Source organism: Muntiacus reevesi, chromosome 1 (genome assembly GCF_963930625.1).
Source record: "Muntiacus reevesi chromosome 1, mMunRee1.1, whole genome shotgun sequence".
Lineage (NCBI taxonomy): Eukaryota > Metazoa > Chordata > Mammalia > Artiodactyla > Cervidae > Muntiacus > Muntiacus reevesi.
In genome coordinates, this window is record NC_089249.1 from 42,428,340 (window position 1) to 42,448,056 (window position 19,717).

Here is a 19,717-nt window from a genome sequence, read left to right on the forward strand (position 1 = left end):
TATTAAAAACCCTTCTCTCTGCATTGCGTCCACACCACACAATAGGTACTCAATAAATGCTTGTGCTTTGACTGAATGGGGCAGAGGGCTTATCTCCTTCTGTCTTATACCTTAGTGGTTTTCACACCTCTCCTAGTACATTTTAAATCCCTGAGGAAGTAATTGTGTTTAATCAGCTCTGTGTCCCCTATGTCCTCATGAGTTTATCTGCACACAGTAGGTGCTCAAAAAGTGTCTCATGACCAGAGATAAGCTCTAGGAAAAGCCCTAACTTTGCCAAGAGGTCAGAGAATTACAAAAGCTTCTGGAGAATGACTTCATGTAAATTACGGGCACATGAGCAAAAATACAACATGGTGTTTTTTTTCACTGGTTTCTCGTCTTAGGGAAGCAAATTTGGGCTTGTCATCATCAAAGGAAAAGAATTCGGGCGTGGCTCCCTCTGTCCAAATGACCGAACAACACTCTAATCCTACTTTTCTCTCCTGCCTCTTCTCAAGGTGAAGGCTACATGGAATTACTGCCGAGAGGATGGAAATCCAGGCCTGAGTCTGAGACACAGGTCCTCTGTGCTGTGCCTGCTCATTAATTAGCCACTGGAAACTCCGGGACAGGGCCATTAACATGCTCATAAACCTTTGATTTTAAATGTTTTCGCTTAGCCACAATCCTAATGTGAATCTCCTTGTAAGCTGGTCGGAGGACATTTGTTTCTTCACATTTCTGAGGCTCATTAACTCCGGCAGCCCAGCGCCTCATTAACTAGCCCATTTAGGGAATTTCGTCTCCTGCCGGCAAAGCCTCCATCCCCTGGCCTCCCAGAGCCTCTGGAGGGCACCTAATTGGGACAGCGTGGGGGCTCCCGGGAGGGCAGGGGGCTCATCCACCTGCTGGCAAAGCCTCCTCCCTCCCCTGGCCTCCCAGAGTCTCTGGAGGGCACCTAACTGGGATGGCATGGGGGCTCCCGGGAGGGCGGGGGGCTCATCCACCTGCTGGCAAAGCCTCCTCCCTCCCCCTGGCCTCCCAGAGCCTCTGGAGGGCACCTAACTGGGATGGCATGGGGGCTCCCGGGAGGGCAGGGGGCTCACCCACCTGCTATCCTCCCGATGGGCACGGCGTGCTCCTCAGGCGGCGAGACGGAAACCATGATGTGGTTCATGTATGCCAGGTCCTCCCGATGCGAGAGGTTGATGGGCTTCCCCTCCCGGTGCAGCCCATCCTCAGAGAGCCGCGGCTGCTTGAAATCCACGGAGTGTCGGGGGTTCAGGATCAGAGGGTGCATGATCGGGCTGGGCATCAGCTGGATGACCCGCGTGCCCTCCTGCCGGGGGCTGGAGGGCCTGGGGTGGGGCTCGGATGACGGCGGGCAGTGGTTGTTCTCCATGGGAGACACTGACAGCGGGTAGGGCTCCTGGTGGTTGTTCTCCTGGTGGAGCCTCGGTCCCTGGGCCCTCTCGGCTGGGGAGAGGCGGCGGATCATGTTGTCCAGGGGGGACCGGAGGGGCCGCTGCTCGGGGTCGGGAGAAGGCCGGTGGTTTGTTGTGATGGGCGACCTGGAACGGTGCAACAGTTCAATGGTGGGAGGGTTCTGGTGTACGTTCTCGGCCGACGGCCTTGAGGTCCTCTGGACACCATTATCTGTGGGGCGGAGGGAAGGACAGTCAGTGACCCAGACGGATGCTCAGGGGAGGGAACCCCATAGCAATCGTAAAGGTGACAAGCATGGGGCATGTGCAGGTGTAGGAAGACCCTTTCCCCCCATATATGCAATCTTTTTCCCCGCTTAAAAAAAAATTTAATTGCACATACTTGAAATTCTTTTCCTGCCCCTGGAAAAGCTAAGAATGTCTACAAGTATTCCATTTATCACCTATTAGTGGCTTATAAACACAAGGAAGCCACACACTCATTCTTTATTCATTCTTTATCTTTTTGTTACTTGACTTTTAGTGTGGTTTTTCAGGGCCCTTGAGGCTCTCTCTCGAGAGGCTTTCACTGACTTACATTTTCATATTCTCTGCTTCCAGGAGTTGTTGCTATTAATGATAAAGATGATGAAAATAATAAAGCAATTACTGTCTATTCTATGGATTGGATTATATTGTTTAAAATTTATAATATACCCTGGTGACTCAGATGGTAAAGAATCTGCCTGCAATGCAAGAGATCCCAGGTTTGACCCCTGGGTCAAGAAGATTCCCTATAAAAGGGAATGGCAACCCACTCCAGTATTCTTTCCTGGAGAATTCCATGGTCAGAGGAGCCCAGGGGACTACAGTACACAGAGCCACAACGCAGTGGACACAACTGAACCCACCAATACTTTCACACAAGTAGAAGATGTTACCGTTACTCCTGTTTATAACATGACAGAAAAATGGAGGCATAAAGAAGTTAAGCAGGGACTTCCCTGGTAGTCCAGTGGTTAAGAATCTGCCTTGCAATGAAGGGGAGACGGATTCAATCCCTGTCAGGGAACTACGATTCCACATATCACCAGGCAACTAAGCCTGCACAGTCTATAGCCCATGGGCCACAAGTTGAGAGCCCGAGAGCCCGTGGCAAAAGATCCCACATGATGCAATGAAGATCTTGTGCAACTAAGACTGACACAGTCAAATAAACAAATATTCTTAAATAAAAAGTTAAGCAACTTGCCCGAGGTCACCCAGACAGACAGACTCCAGTCAGATTCTATAGCCTTATATGCCCATTAGAGCATCTACCTCTTTGCTATGTACAAACTGGGGGCAGCAGGGGGGGCGGGGAGGGGGGAGTCACATCAAACCCTGCTCTGAGCAGGCACAGTGGGCCTGATTTACAGAATGACAATCTTGCACTTTAAAAACATTTAGGAGCATGTTGTTTCTGAATTCACAGTCCCTACAAATGGTCAGACCGGTAGAGTTAAGGAGGAAGAGTGGACCCCTGACAATAAATGCCTCCACCCCATCTCACCTTAACTCTCCAGCTGAAGACATTTGAGCAAAGACAACATCAGGAGTGTGCACAGCTCAGTGGCAGAAGTAGCTCCATGGGCTGGGATGAGGGAGGGACCAGCAAACACGTGGCTTTAGGAGGCCCTGTTCTCAATAGGGTCAGAAGTGCAGAAATCTGCCTACAGACACGGAACTTTCTCCAGGGTCCCCTGCTCATCTCAGTGACGTTTCTCTGGCCACATCTATTCCCAGAGCTGTTTCACCAAAAGCATGCATATACCTGCAGGTCCTTTTTCTGGTCAAAGACTTGTCCATGGTTCTAAGTAAAGCAAGACAAAGTCATCTCCTTTCACCATGACGTCAGTATCTATATGAAGAACATATAAAGGGGATCTGGGAATCTGACAGAGTTAGCACACAAGAGTCAAAGGTGGTTGTTGCTTAAAGTTTAACACAGGGACAACAGGAAAATGGGGACTCCACTAGATCTCACCAATCATATGAGATGGTGAACAAATGGAACATTGTTCATGATCATCTGCCTGAAAGCAAAGGGCTTACTTTGTAATCACTATATAACATGCTGCTATGAATTTAAAAGTGCTTAATCATTGGGTTGGCTTCCCAGGTGGTTCAGTGGTGGTTCAGCCTGCAATGCAGGAGATGCCAGAAATGCAGGTTTGATCCCTGGGTCAGGATAATCCCTTGGAGGAGGAAATGGCAACCCACTCCAATATTCTTCCCTGGAGAATCCTATGGGCAGAGAAGCCTGGCAGGCTATAATCCATAAAGTCACAAAGAGCTGGACATGACTAAGCATGCACACAATCATTGGAATAGCTACCAACAGAAGACTGATTTAATAAATGAGAGTCTCTCTCTAAATGATGAAGGATACACAGCTATAAAATGGAATAAGGAGTACCTTAATATTGTGCTAAGGACCAGTCTCCAGGCTCTATGGTTAGATAAGTAAAGTAAGGTGAAATACTATGGTATGCTATCATATTTCTCCTCATAAAGAGGATTTCAGTTTCAACAATGGCAGAATGACTTGTAGCAGACTAGTTTTCCTGTGTGTCTGGATAAAATGTATTTATAAAAGTTATTGAGGGACTTCCTTGGTGGTTCAGTGGTTAAGACTCTGTGCTTCCAATGCAGGGGGTATGGATTCAATCCCTGGTCAGGGAACTAAGATCCCACATGCTTTGAGGTATGGCCAAAAAAAAAGTTATTGAGGGGACTATAGTCTTGCAAGAAAGAAACTGTCCAGAGTGAGATCCAAATTTATACAGCTTTCACCCAGACAGTAAAGAAGCTGCCTACAATGTGGGAGACCTGGGTTTGATCCTTGGGTTGGGAAGATCCCCTGGAGAAGGGAATAGCTACCCACTCAGCAGCATTCTGGCCTGGAGAATTCCATGGACAGAGGAGCTTGGTGGGCTCCAGTCTATGGGGTCACAAAGAATCGGACAAGACTCAGTGACTTTCACTTTTTCACCCAGAGGGACCGCCCCAGTCCATGTAGTCTGGAGCAGCTAGAAAAAGAACAGAAAGGTGCTTGAGATGCCAGGGAGTAGAGGATGAAGCTGCCAGAAGGGCAAAAAAAAAAAAAAGCAACAAAAAAAAAACCTGAGAAAATTTTCATAAAGAAGGGAGCCTCAGAAGAAGTAGCCACTAACGGGCACATAAAATTCCCCAAATCCTTAAGATGTGCTCCTGACCAGCAGTGCGCAGGGGAAACTCCAAGGAGCTCAATGAAAGGGAACAGCTGTACGGTTTAAAGATATGAGCAGAAATCTCAGCTGCTGGTCACAGTGCTGCTGGGAAGAGTTCAGAGTTGGAGATCTATCAAGGAAGACTCTGAAAACACCTCAGGCTATTTATTGATTGCCCCAGAATGGTCATACCTTTGGAATAAGGACTAGTGCTCTAGGACAAAGGGATCTGCCTGAGCACTAAAGGTAAAAACGAAATAGATGTTCCCTAGCCAAATATAAGATCTAGCCTCCACAAATTCAGATTGATCAGCCAGTTACTTAACTGTTGCCTACTAGCAGAAAAATCAACACTCTTCAGGGGAATGTAACATAATCCAGAGCCTCTATAACATATTATTTATAATATTAAGTATCCACTAAAGATTTCCTAGACATGTAAAGAAACATAAAAATATGACCCATATTCAAGAGGGAAGGCAGGCAATAGAAACAGATTCAGATAATCTAGATACTGGAAGGAACAAATAAGAACTTTAAAGTAGCTATTATAAATAAGTTCAAGTACTTAAAGATAATGGTGGTAATGACTGATAACAGATGAAGATCATCAGAAGAGAAAAGGAAACTATCAAAAAAGGTTTTTGAACTGAAAAATACAGTGCTTGAAATACTGGACTGGACAGACTTAGCAGATGGGAGATGATAAAAGAAAGGGTTAGCAAATATGAAAACAGATCAACAAAGATTAAAGACAAAGAAATAGATCTTCAGTGACCTGTGGGAACAATATGAAATGGTCTAAAAGAGATCAACTGGAGTTCAAGAAAGTGAGAATTTTTTTTTTAATGGAGGAGGATTTTTACCTCTCATCAACACATTCTTAAAAAATATATTATTTTAAAGCAAATTAGGGATTCTGATGGTGGTAGTTTAGTTGCTAAGTTGTGTCTGACTCTTGTGACTCTATGGACTGTAGTCTGCCAGGCTCCTCTGTCCATGGGATTTTCCAGGCAAGAATACTGGAGTGGATTGCCATTTCTTTCTCCAAGGGATCTTCCCAACCTAGGGATTGAACCCTAGGCATTGGCAGGCAGATTCTTTACCACTGAGCCACCAGGGAAGCCCCAGAAATTCTGATATCCTATCCTAAATACTTATGTGTTCATCTAAGAAAATAAGATGATTTTCCTGCACACTCATTTTAACATTGTTAAACAAGAAAAAACAGAAAGAATGAGGCAAAAAAAAAAAATTGAAGAAATAATGGCCAAACTGTCCTAAAATTTGTTAACAACAACAGCAATATACAAACTTAAAGATTCATGAAGCTCAGCAAATTCCAAATAGGATAAATACAAAGAAAGCCACATCCAGGCACACAGTCAAACTGCTGAAAACCAAAAATAAGCAGAAAATCTTGAAAGCAACCAGATAGAAAATATACAGGGGGAAAGTTATACTAATTATGGTTAACTTCTTTTTTAAACACCTAGAAAGAGTGTGTGCAAGCATGTGCACAAGAAAAATAAGGACAGACTTACCTGGTGGTGTAGTAGCTAAGACTGTATGCTCCCAATGCAAGGGTCTGAATTTGATCCCTGGTCAGGGAACTAGACCCCACATGCCACAACTAAAGAGTGTGCATGCCTCAGCTAAGACCCAGTGCTGCCAAATAAATAAATAATTAAAAATAAAATATCAAAAGAGAAAAGATATGGATGGAGACCTATAGATTGAAAGAGACTCAAGAAACACGCCAACTGTTTGCAATGAACAAACAGATCCTTGCTTAGATTCTGATTCAAACCAACTGTAAAAACATTTATGCAATAGCTGGGAAAATGTGACATTAAGAAAATAGCTGATGATATTAAGGAACTATTAGTTTTCAGGTGATATGGCTCAGTGGTTATGATTTTATAAGGGAATTAAGGTGCTTAATCAACCTTGCAAGGGTATAGGTTGGGATGACAAGTCCTAACTTCCTCACTTTAATCTCAATGCAGACAAAAACTTGCAGGACACTGATTAGCCCAGGGAGTTAACTTTAATGGCTGAAATTATTAGTATGACAGAAATGATCTGCAATCATCTGGAGATGAGGCAAATTTTTCTTTTCATAGCTAATATGGATGTCAGTTCTGCATCCACAAAAATGAATTTCTCCTTTGTCCACGTCACAGAATATGATCACTGTAAGCAATATTTAAGTCAGTTGCATTTTGAAGTTTCATATATTTTCTTCTAAATGCCATTTATAGATTGTCTCCCTTTCCTTAAAAGCTTATTAAGGTTTAAAAATACTTAAGGATGATGAAGACCATGTACTGAGAAATCCTATTTCCTGAATCCATTTCCTGTCTTACAGATTTCAAAATGGACACAGGCTTTGGCCAGCAGCCTGGTTACCTGCAGGTTTTCTTTGATGTCCCAGGCGTCAAGGCTCAGTGGATGGGTGTGCACTTGGGGCAAGCCTTAGGAAGTCTGGGAGGACTATGAGAGGAAGAACTTTTCATGCCAAGGGTAAAAGAGGAACTGATGTAATGTCCTGGAGAGATTTCACTCTCTGTTCCTGCCCAGATTTTGGGAACAATGAGGGAGGGAGACAGTACTCTGGCTTATCCAACTCTGATGTTACTTTTGACTCAGAATCTGGGCAGAAACAGGACTTGGATGGGCTTGATTTATTTATTTCTCTGCAGACACCACTGAAAGAGGAAGTACTTGATGAAGTTGATAACATTAACTGTGGAGAACTGGAACAGAGGGTATTTAATTCCAGGCTCCTGGTGGTCTGGGCACAACCACTGTCAAGGCTGAAAGGTCTGCAATGAGCCCTTCCAAGCTTTGTTGCAGTTTGCAAAAAGCACGCGCCCACGTATGGAGATGGCTCTGATGTTGCTACCCTGCTGCCTCTGTTATTACAAGTTGGCAGCAGGGCATGGAAACTTATGAGACCAGAGCCGCCAGGCAGAGAAGCTCCGGACACAGGAAATGCACTAAGCGGACAGTGGGTGCATTAAATCCCCTAGATGTAGGAGTCTTCTGTCTAAAACAAGAAGATGTTTTTTTGGTCTGGCCTTGATGTCTGGGTTTGTTCTTGGTGAACTGCCCAGCTGGAAAACTGGAAAATTATCCACATTGCCCTTGGTCTGAAGGTCTTGATATGGTAGGGAAACGTACAAGGAAGAGAGTGGAAAGGCCACATACAATTGGTCACTTGGGACTTAGAAAGGGGGTGGGGTGCGGTGGGGCAGGGAATGTAGCTGGGACTGATAGGGGACCTCCTTCTGGTGGAAAGGACTTTCTGATCCCAACCCTTTCTTCTTGTGGACCTCTTCTAGACACAAATAACCCCTTCTTCTCACTACCAAAAAGCCCCCAATAAGGTAGGACCTTAAATGTGAAGGTCACAAAAAGAGGTCTGATTTCTTTTCTCATCCTCTTTCCTTTTATTTATTAGTGAAGTTTCTCTACTTAAAATTCATCAAAATTCAACCCCATTTAATCACACTGGGCTTCCTTGGTGGCTCAGATGGTAAAGAATCTGCCTGCAAAGCAGGAGACCCAGGTTTGACCTCTGGGTTGAGAAGATCCTCTGGAGAAGGAAATGCCTACCCACTCTGGTATTCTTGCCTGGAGAACTGCATGGACAGTCCATGCAGTCCCAAAGAGTCCGATGTGACTGAGTGACTGACACTTTACACTTATTCACATGATGTAATGAATAACTGGTAGACCTTAACAACAAAGCAAAACTGCCTTTGGTTAAACTCTTGGTTTTTGATTAGAAAATTTCCAGGGTAGAGCAGAGGCTAAGGTCAAGTTTATGTCTCCCACACCAGGATCACATTTGCCTGTTGTGTTATCCCTAAGGCTATGGATGATAATAAGAGCCATTGGTCAGGGAGATACAAATCAACAGGCCCAGCAGGTAACTCTCACTCATCATCCTCAGTACACTGGGATCCACATTTTTTTCTCCCTGAAAACACCATTTCCCAGCAGTTCTGTAAAAGAGTAGCAGAAACCATGTGTGATATAAAGACCTACACAAAAATGAAAGACTCTAGGTCTTGAGATGGAATTGAAAATAGATTTCATACATACACTCAGGTTTTGTAACCTGTTACGAGTTGATTTGTGCTCCCCCACCCCCAGATTCATGTGTTGAAGTCACCACCCCCTAGTACTCCAGAAAGAGATCTTATTTGGGAAAAGGGTCACTGTAGATGTATTTAGGTAAGAGGAGGTCATTCTGGAGTCGGGGGCCCCTGTTCTGACATGACTGCTGCCCCCCTGAATGGGGGAGGCTGGACACAGACATGCACACGTTGCCCGACTGGAGAGGTATGTTTTATCACAGTCCTTACAATACAAACTGAAGCAAAGACCTTTCGGTGATGCCAACCATATGTGTGGTAGCCTTTCAGATGCACAGTATATGAAGAGTAAGGAAACGAGGTCCTGGCTTTCAGGGGTATCATAGTCTCATGGAGAAGGCAGACGTGGCAAAATGACAACAAAAGCCTACAGGTGCTAAATGAAGACACAGGAGGTAAGCCACGCAAGACCCATAAGCCAAGGATCTCCAAAAATCGCTGGCAAACCACCAGATGCTGGCAGAGACATAGCACAGATATCCCCCCAGCTTCAGAAGGAACCCATCCTGCTGAGACCTTGGTCTTGGACTTCCGGCCTCTAGAACTCTGAGGCAATGCACTTCCGTTGTTCAAGTCACCCAGTGTGCGGCAGCCCTAGAAACTACCCCCACTATCGCCTTTCCAAGACGTTCAGCTAAGACTTCCCACCGACCCTGTGCCTGCCCATTTCAGAGTTCCCATCTCACTCAACTCCCCCATCACATTCAGCGGTCACTGAATTCCCCTGTAGGCCCCAAGAAGAAAACTGCCCTAGCTTGGAGTGTAGGAGTCACACAGGTCCGAGGTCAAACACAGTAAATCCTCTGGAAGTGTCTAGAACTTTATAATCATTGGGTGAAAGGGGCTGAAAGAAACTAAACATGGGAATTCCCTGGCTGTCCAGGGGTTAGGACTCTGTGCTCTCACTGCTGAGGGCCCAGGTTCAATCCCTGGTTGGGGAACTAAGATCACACAAGCTGTGTGGTGCGACCAAAAACTAAAAAAGAAACAAAACAGGGGACATGTAGGGCTCTGAGGCTTAATCTTCATCACTGTGTGCGGGACGGCCTCCAAAGGGCCACCCCTGTTGGTGGTTCAGTGAAGACAGTGTGAGCAAGTCCACATCAGTCATAGAGGAGGCTTTGTGCTCCTGGCTGGACATTGGCTCTGCTCTTCGCAGGGGGTGCAGAGGAGTTTCCTTCTGTCTCAAGAAAGCCCCACAAGAGAAGTGAATGGAGAAATCAGGGATCAGGCTGCAGATGAGCCAAGTGGCCATTTGGAGGTAAACACTGTGAGCCATTTACAGGGAGGGGGTAAGGCAGCATGAGGGTCAGAGGAGAAAGAGCAAGATCATGTCATCAGAGGACTTCCTTCTCTGGAGGTGAATCTAGTCCCCCGCTAGCCCCCGTTGTGTGCACGCCTGCTAAGTTGCTTCAGTCACGTCCAACTCTTTGCGACCCCATGGACTGTAGCCCACCAGGCTCCTCTGTCCATGGGGTTTTCCTGACTCAGGGACTGGACCCATGTCTCTTACCTCTCCTGCATTGGCAGGGAGTTTCTTTACTACTAGCACCACCTGGGAAGCCCTCTGAGCCCTTATCTCAAAGAAATCAGGTGGCATTTCCCAAGGAGTAAGAGGAAGAACTGATGTTGAAGCTGAAACTCCAATACTTTGGCCATCTGATGCGAAGAGCTGACTCATTGGAAAAGACCCTGATGCTGGGAAAGATTGAGGGCAGGAGGAGAAGGGGATGACAGAGGATGAGATGGTTGGATGGCATCACTGACTCGATGGACATGAGTTTGAGTAAACTCCGGGAGTTGGTGATGGACAGGTAGGCCTGGTGTGCTGCGGTCCATGGGGTCGCACAGAGTCAGACACGACTGCATGACTGAACCGAACTCACATCTCCTGCATTGGTAGGAAGGTTCTTTACCTCTGAGCTGCCAGGGAAGCCCCACATAGCTATCTAACTTACACCTAACTCATCTCATGCAGATAAAATGGGTCACCAACCAAAGAAAAGCAATCTATTTAAAATGAGGTTTTCACCATGAAACAAGTGAATGACGCTAATCTTGGTTTGACTACTAAGAGGGGTAATATTATCAAAAGTTCTTGATGAGATAAACGAGAACTGATGCTCAACATTTCTGAGCATCACCAGACAGGACACTGTTCTGTTTTTCTGGATTTTAGTCGCCCACGACACTGAAGGTAGAGAATGTGTCTTATTCATCTTCATATCACCCAGGGAGACTCAGTCCTTAGGACTTGAGAGTTCTAAGATCTGAGACCATTTGGTTGAATTTCCTGTCTTGTAACTGGGGTGACTAAGGGAGAGAGAAATGAGAATCTGAGCCCTTATGACTGTCACAGCAGGAGAGAGGATAAGAACCTGGTTTCCTGATGGCCAGGTCTCATTCTTTAAAACATTATTCTAAGCTGACCATGTGTCTAGAGTCCCATTTCACTGGCATAAGTGTCTGGGTACGGATTATCTTAGTTATATAATAGTGCCTTCCCCACCCCTTCCATGACTATGTAAGAGTGAAAATGTTAGTCCCTCAATCATGCCTGACTCATTGCAACCCCCATGAACTGTAGCCCACCAGGCTCCTCTGTCTATGGGATTCTCCAGGCAAGAATACTGGAGTCCTTCCCTTCTCCAGGGGATCTTCCCAACCCAGGGATCGAACCAGGGTCTCCCACACTGCAGGCAGATTCTTTGCCACTGAACCACCAGGGAAGCTCAGTAACTAACTAAGGGAAGAGAAGAATGCTGGTTCTCCTGGATGAAGGTGGTAATCTGAGTACTGCTTAGGCCCAAGTTATGGCATAGTTGAAGGACAGTGTACGTCGCAGAGATCATGAATGTCTACAAAAGGAGGGATCTGAATTCATGGGTCACCCTCCTCTCCCATCAGAGCCTCTGAGCTAACAGTGATCTCCTAGCTTGGTACTGCCATGAGGATGCCAGCACAGAAGGGAAGACGGTGGTGTAATGTCCTCACATGGGGTATCTGCAAGGAACTGTTGCTGGGATAAACAAGATGCGCTTGTCCTGTGATATAAATTCCCACTGTGAAATCATGAAAGTCTGAACTGGTCAAGTCGATGGCAGTGATGAGGGGAAGACATGGGGGGAGGTGGGGTGGAGGAGTGAATGCGGCTTTGTTTCCAGGTCACTCTGCATGCCTCACGGTGCCAGCCTGTTGAGGGTCTCAGCTCTGTGTCAAGTCAACAGCAACACACTTTTACATTGTTCTGTATCCCCAATTATGTAACACAAAGCATTGGGCATGTAATATTGGATGCTTATAATTTCACTTTACAAACTTTCTCCCCCCAAGATCAGATCTTTCTGTATGTTAATAGATGCCCACATTAATGTGTTACCAGGTTTCCCTGGTGGCTCAGACGGTAAAGTGTCTGCCTGCAATGTGGGAGACCCGGGTTCGATGCCTGGGTTGGGAAGATCTCCTGGAGAAGGAAATGGCAACCCACTCCAGTACTCTTGCCTGGAAAACTCCATGGACAGAGAAGCCTTGTAGACTACAGTCCATGGGGTTGCAAAGAGTCAGACACGACTGAGTGACTTCACTTCACTTCATTCATGATAGAAGGGCTTCCCTGGTAGCTCAGATGGTAAACAATCTGCCTGCAATGCGGGAGACTCAGGTTCGATCCCTAGTTGGGAAGATCCCCTGGAGAAGGGAATGGCAACCCACTCCAGTAGTCTTGCCTGGAGAATTCTTTGAACAGAGGAGCCTGGGGGGCTATAGTCCATGGGGTCGAAATGAGTCAGACACCACTGAGCAACTAACAGTTTTTCTTTTCATTCATAATATAACAGTATTGATCCTAGGGTCAACTCATGTTAAGCTGGATATATTTTCTTTTTGATGGAAAAGAAAGGAAAGGTGGTTGGAAGTAGGGACCTTGTACACATCCCTTCACCTCTCCAGTTGGTCCCTTTTGTCACCAAATCCACCCATACATCTGGAGTTTGGGGCCAGCAGGCTCCTCATATCACCTTGTGCCTGATACAGCTCTTCTCACGTGATCCCATCTGACAGAGACCTATGCTCCTTTCTATGTGTCCACCTGCTCATGTGAGAGCAAGTGAAGGAGCAGGCGGGTAGCACGATCATGATTCCTGGCCATCAGCTTGAAGGAACCGTCTCTGAGAAGGGGCTACTTTTAGGGGCAGGTCTGGAGCAGAGCTATCTGGTCCACAAGGCGATGGATCAGCCCTTGACCTTGGCCTCCTTAGCTCCATCCTTTTACCTACTGAGCTCACTACTGCCAACAGCACAGCACTTGAGGGCATAGCTCACTAAGGCGTTTTGGGCAGTGCATTTGTATTTTCTTGGTGGGAGACGGGCTCAGAGAGGGGCTGGTGTTCCCTACTGAGTGGCTCCTGCCAATGAGAACAACAAACAACACCTGCTCAGGAGTCAGATTAGGCCGAGAGGAGGAGGGAGTTGTCATGAGGTGAGGCTATCGGCCACCAATCACAGCTGAGGATAAAAAGGGGAAGAGAAATTCCAAATGGGAGTTTTCCTTCTTATAAATAATGAGAAAAAGAGAAAACAGACAAAAGGACAAAGAGAAAACAAATAAAAGACAACTCCACTCCCAACTGGATTTCCCAGGTGGCATTAATGGTAAAGAACCTGCCTGCAATACAGGAGGCATAAGAGATGCGGGTTCGATCCCTGGGTTGGGAAGATCCCCTGGAGAAGGGAATGGCAGCCCACTCTGGTATTCTTGCCTGGAGAATCCCAGACAGAGGAGCCTGGTAGGCTATAGTCCATGGGGTTGCAAAGAATTGGTCACAACTGAAGTGACTTAGCATGCACGCACCACCCCCAACAAGCCATCACACACATTTTGTATCTGAAGACGCAGCCTACATACTCTGCTTCTTGCCCTAATATCAAGCTTCAGTAAACTCACCTCCTGCTCTCTGGAGTAGCTATTGGCTACTATGCAAATGTATAGGGCAGGAAGGGTAAAAAAGCAGAGAAACCAAACCGGGGTTGAGAGGTAGCAGCTAAATTCAGCAAAGGTAACGCTGGGGAGGACAGGCTGAGAGGCACAGACAGGGAGCCTGCAAGAAGCATAGGTTTATTCTCCATCACGGAGGCGAGGGGACCCGCTGTGAAACGCTTGGCACACGAAAGAGATGCCGGTCAGGTCGCCTGGAGCCAGGCTCTGTTTTGTGAAGTGTTAATTAAGAAAACACATAACTTCTCATTTTTTAATTTGCCAACAATGAAACAAAAATAGTGCTGCTCTGGGGGATGCTCCATCAGTTTAAGGAAATGCCTCTAGAAAAATAAACAAACAAAAAACACAGGATTTTAGGCCCCTCATAATCTGGTCCAAAGGATACATTTAAAAGAATTACTTTGGTTCCCAATTCAGGCAGAAAGATGTGGAGGAAATGCTCCCAGGAGGCCTGATACCTTGCAGTTCAACAGAACAGGGAGCAGAGGAAGATTTTTTTACACCCTATTTCTGTCCCCAAACACCTGCTGTGGAGCTCTGTCCGGGGCCACAATTCAATTCCGGTCTTTTGTTCTGGTTTCTACCAGTAATTTGATAAGAACCATGTAACTGGCCAGAGCCGAGTGGTGCCTGGAACGTCTGAACCGTCTTCCCACTGAACACACGGCAAGACGCTGCCTCCGGAGCAGAGGATGAGACCCCCCCGGACCCCCATCGAGTTCACAGGGTTTGGGTCTCTTTTCTTCCCCCAGCACATGTGACCCTCTGCTCAAAATCTTCAATGACTCCCCATTACTTTGCTCCACAGCCCAGAAATCATAGTCCTCCAAGTCCTGCTTCTAATCTTACCTCCTTGGACTGGTTCTACAGCAGAGAAATGTGGATCACTGTTGAGACAGGGGGATGGCTTACAGGGCTCTAGTTAGTTTATTCTCCCTATTTGGGGTCTGTTTGAAGTCTTTCATCATCAAAGGTAGGGGGAAAAGAAAGATAAGCTCTGTAACCCCAGTCACGTGATTGCTCTCGATTCCAAGGATGTAACTCCATCTTGGGTCCTCCTGGAATGTTCCCCCACTTCATTCCTGCTTATCAGAACTTCAAGGAGACCTGCAGGCCACCTCCTTTGTGACGCTGAACCTGATGCCTGCACTGGCTGTCATCTCCCCTTCCACCTTCTCTTTATGGTGCCTGTTATAGCTTTTCTTTGTTATTGATGTGCGTATCTATCTCATCTCCTCCCCGAGACTGGGAGTTGCAGAGAACCAAAGAGAGATCCTATTCACCTTGGCATTTCCCTTAGGGTCTCAAACACAGTCAGTACTCAGTAAATGCTGGTCAAATGAAAAATGAATCACGTGAATAAGAACAGAGAGACAGCGGAAGCTCTGGGGCTAGGCTACATCTCGGACGAGAGAGTCGCCTCCCGGGTACCTTCTTCATGGTTCTGGTGAAGAATGACTTCCTGCTGCGTGTGTATCGAGTTCCCGGGGTGGAAGAACGGTGAGAAAAGAATCCGGGGTTTCCTCTGCTTCAGAATATGCTGAAGGAGTTCATAGAGCACATCACCTGGGGAGAAAAAGCAGAGAGAAACAGGGAAATGGGAGTGTTCCGTTCAACAACTATTTGCTGAGCTCTAACTCTGCGCCTGCCACTGTCCTAAAGACGTGATGTTGAGGAAGGCAGGTCTGTCCACAGGCAGCTTACAGGGGATAGGATGTGGCACTAAAACTCAGAAGGTCAGAGCCATGTGGGACTTTTTAAAAACTTTTTTGATTATGAAAGTCACATACAAAAAAGGAATAGGAAGGTAGAAAGAAAACAAAAGTCATTTATAATCCTATTCCTAAGAAATAAGAACCCTATTAATACTATATAGAGTATGTTTTTGCTGAAGAATTGATGCTTTCAAACTGTGGTGCTGGAGAAGACTCTTGAGAGTCCCTTAGACAGCAAGGAGATCCAACCAGTCAATCTTAAAGGAAACCAAACCTGAATATTCACTGGAGGGAGTGGTGCTGAAGCTGAAGCTCCAATACTTTGGCCACCTGATGCAAAGAACTGATTCACTGGAAAAGACCCCGATGCTGGGAAAGTTTGAGGGCAGGAGGAGAAGGGGGTGACAGAAGATGAGATGGCTGGATGGCATCACTGACTCAGTGGACATGAGTTTGAGTTCGAGCAAACTCTGGAAGATGGTGAAGGATGGGGAAGCCTGGTGTGCTGCAGTTCATGGGGTCGCAAAGAGCTGGACACAACTGAGCAACTGAACAACAACAGTATATGATATAGTTATAGAATTAGAATCAAGCTTATCATAGTTGAGTATCTTTTTCCCTCCACATCATTCAACTGCTTTAGTAACTGCAATATAACAGCCTGTCATAGGGACATACGAGACTTTATTAGAAACTTAAATTGTCCCAACTTATTGCTATTCCTTTTATTAAAACAATAAATGCTTCTATTTGCATTTTAGATTATTCAAAGAAGATAAAGTCATTAAGGATGAAAAGTTTTAATGTTTCAATGACAATTCATGGATTCTTCATAGAAATCTTCCCAACAGAAAAAAAAAAAAAGTGCCTTTTTCTAATCCATCCCAATCCCAGGCAGGAAAAGAATAAATATGAAAAAAAAAATTTACAAGTCTAATCAGAGGTGCTAACTATTAATATTAAAGATACCCTATAATGAACTAGCATATTCTGGGAAGCTCAAACTTATGCTTCCTTCTAAAAATACATACAGGCATTGCTCCCAGGTTCCACCATCCCAAAAAATCATCTTTGGATGTCAGCCTCTCGCAGAGGATGGGAGGGGCTGGTTTGAACTGGGGGCCTTCTGCGCTGATATATTTTGTATTTGAAGTGTCCACTGAGTAGTTAGTTAGCAAAAAAAGAAAAAGAAAGAAAGAAAGAAAAGCTGTCCTGCTCTGTCCCTCCCCTTTGACTTAGCTCCAAGTTCAAAAACGCAGGTGGGTGCCTCAACACCCCTTCGACGTGGGTGATTAGTCTTAAAAATACCGCAGGCTTTTCTGACTGTCCCCCTACGCCCTTCCACACACAGATACGCAGTCAACAATTGTACCAAACAATGGGCTTTTTGTCTCTAATTTTAGCCATTTTTAACAGATACTTTAATTAACAACTTAATCTAACTGCATATTTTGGGCTATGGCTAAATTTTTGTTTTTTCCCCTTCAACTCATCCTGAACCTGAGAAACACTTCAAATGAATTCCTTTGTTTCTGCAAACTTCTGCACCTTTTCTATCTGTACCAAATAAAGTTCCACGATACCCCGTCCGAAGTGATTCCTGAGATACCCTTGGGTTTCGCTTTTGTTTCTTCCTCTATCTTCGAATTTTGGTCATTATATTAATATAACTTACTGCCACTATTAGGGAATGGCAACTCCCTCCAGTATTCTTGCCTGGAGAATCCCATGGACAGAGAAGCCTGGTGGGTTACAGTCAAAGGGGTCAAGAAGAGTCGGAAACAACTGAACAACTAACACTTTTACTGCCACTATTTATGACTGCGATCAAACAGGGCAAAAAGCCTTTAAGAACGGAAGACCTCATGTCACTGGGTCTTTCCTTTCACTGACACGGGCGAGGAGCCGCAGAGGTGATCCGAACCAGACTTGAGAACGTTCGTGTGTATAAGGGAGAGCGGTGGCACAACTGCGTGCGGCTGGGAAGGCTCTGGAGCTCATCTAATTCAGACCCAGTAGTCATGGTGACGCTGTTGCTGACGAGATGAGGATACAGAGCCCGAAATACCGTCCTATTTTAATGATTCATATTTTAATCGCTCACAAAAATAAGTCTCTAATCAACACTTTGTTTCTTGGGGTTTAGCGTAAATGTCTTCCTGAACTTTTCCCATTTACACGGCCTCACATAGCTGGTGTTCTATCCTGTGGCTTTGAGCAAAGCTTTATTTCGGTAGTAGCCTGAGAGAAAACGAAAACCCTGGGGAAAAAAAGAAAAAAGTGTTCCAGATGATTACTAAGAAAATGGGCAGTAATTAATGTGCCCATTTAGAAAGGGGAGGCCAGGAAATGCAGATGGAGTGTGTGAGAAGGTGGCGGACTCTGCTGCTTTGGAGGCAGGCTGGTGTGTGGGGAGGGCCCTGGAGCCTGGGCTGCGGGATGAGCCTCCCCCAGGCGACCTTGAGCAGGTACCTGACTTTCTGGGAAATGCAAACGTCCCCCTCAGAGGAGGATGTCGAGCAGCAGGGTCTGGGTGCATGTGACACCTGGCCCCTCCTTGGAGGTCACTCCAAGGGCTCTGAGTGGGGAGCGGGCATCACTTTCTTTTCCATTTCTCTGTAGGTACAGAGAAAGCGAGTCTACAAAGCGGATGTCCTTTAAGTTCTCCAGGCATCAGTTCCTCATCTGTAAAACGGCAGTATTAGCAGCATCTGGGATTCCCCGATAGCTCAGTTGGTGAAGAATCCACCTCCAATGCAGGAGACCCTGGTTCAATTCCTGGGTCGGAAATATCCCCTGGAAAAGGGATAGGCTACCCACTCCAGTATTCTTGGGCTTCCCTGGTGGCTCAGAGAGTAAAGAATCTGCCTGCAATGTGGGAGACCTGGGTTCGATTCCTGGGCTGGGAAGATCCCCTGGAGAAGGGAATGGCAATCCAGTATTCTTGCCCGGACAATTCCATGGACAGAGGAGCCTGGGGGGATACAGTCCATGGGGCCACAAACAGTCGGACACGACTGAGCAACTAAGTGCAACAGAGCACAGTAGCATCTTCCTCCCAGGACGGCTTCCCAGGTGGCTCGGTGGTAGAAAACCTGCCTGCTGATGCAGGAGATGTGGGTTCGAGCCCTGGGTGGGGAAGATCCCCTGGAGAAGGAAATGGCAACTCACTCCAGTGTTCTTGCCTGAGAAATCCCATGGACAGAGGAACCTGGCAGGCTCCTGGGGTCACAAAGAGTTGGACACGACTGAGCAGCTAAACAACAATAACGATAACAACCACCACCTTACAGGGGGGGCCTATGAGGACCCAGCGAGGTAATCAGGTAATACACTCATCACAGCATCTGACAGTGAGAACCCAGCGAACACCAGATGCTGTGTGACCGCCACTATCTCCACTATTACTACAGATATTATTAAAGTGGTTTAGGACAGACCTGTGGACCCTGAGGGAGAACAAAGCAGGAGTGTCTGGGTCATGGTCATGGTTATGTTCCCAAAAGGCAAGGCGGACTGAGGCCATTCCCCCATCTTGGTCTCTCGGGACGCCTCACCCTGGCTTGATGGGCTAAGCAGGGCTGACCTGTGCTCTGCCCCATACTTCCCCAGGCCGTTGTGCTGCCTCTCTGCAGCCTTTCATCCCAAAATTGGCAAAGGGAGCCAGGCAGAGAAGGCTGCTCTTTGAGTGAGTTGGGGAGAGGAGGTCAGGCAGAGCTCGGCCAGTTCCTTACCTAAGTTTCAAGAACTAGTAAGACAGCATTTGGAAGTGACACCTGTGACAGCTAGCTAAAGGGTGGGAGCCTGGGCCCAGGGTCCCAGGTTAGGGAAAAACATGATTCTAAGACCGTAGAGTACTGAACCAGTCCATCCACAGACATGTTTCCTTGGCGACCAGGAGCTCAGTTGGGGATCGTGGCTGGCTTAGCACAAACATCACTACTCTGGGGCAAAACCAACCCACTGTGTGTGCTGCTGTGTGTGCCTGGCAGGAATATTTTGTGCCCGATAATGACTTGGAATCATAGGATTCTACAAGTTTCTTAGATGGAGTCGAACCTGTGTTCAGCAAAAGCCCCCTGCCAAGAAGTAGCTTTGGCTGAGTACTTCCATGATGGGCAGCCAGCCACAGCATAAGCAAACCATTTTTGGACAGCTCTAGTCGCTAGGAGGTTCCTCTGTT

The 19,717-nt window shown here is 46.4% G+C and overlaps 1 protein-coding gene across 3 annotated transcripts in view; it reads right to left on the reverse strand.

The window, feature by feature from the left end:
* Positions 1-19,717, reverse strand: part of ETV6 (ETS variant transcription factor 6) — a 278,846-nt gene that overhangs the window by 22,782 nt on the left and 236,347 nt on the right. For all 3 annotated transcript variants that reach the window (XM_065941197.1, XM_065941193.1, XM_065941205.1), the window contains exons 4-5: positions 15,251-15,385; positions 1,093-1,638 (exon numbers count right to left, since the gene is read on the reverse strand). In XM_065941197.1, coding sequence (XP_065797269.1) covers positions 1,093-1,638; positions 15,251-15,385 — 681 coding nt within the window. The remainder of the gene's footprint in view (positions 1-1,092; positions 1,639-15,250; positions 15,386-19,717) is intronic.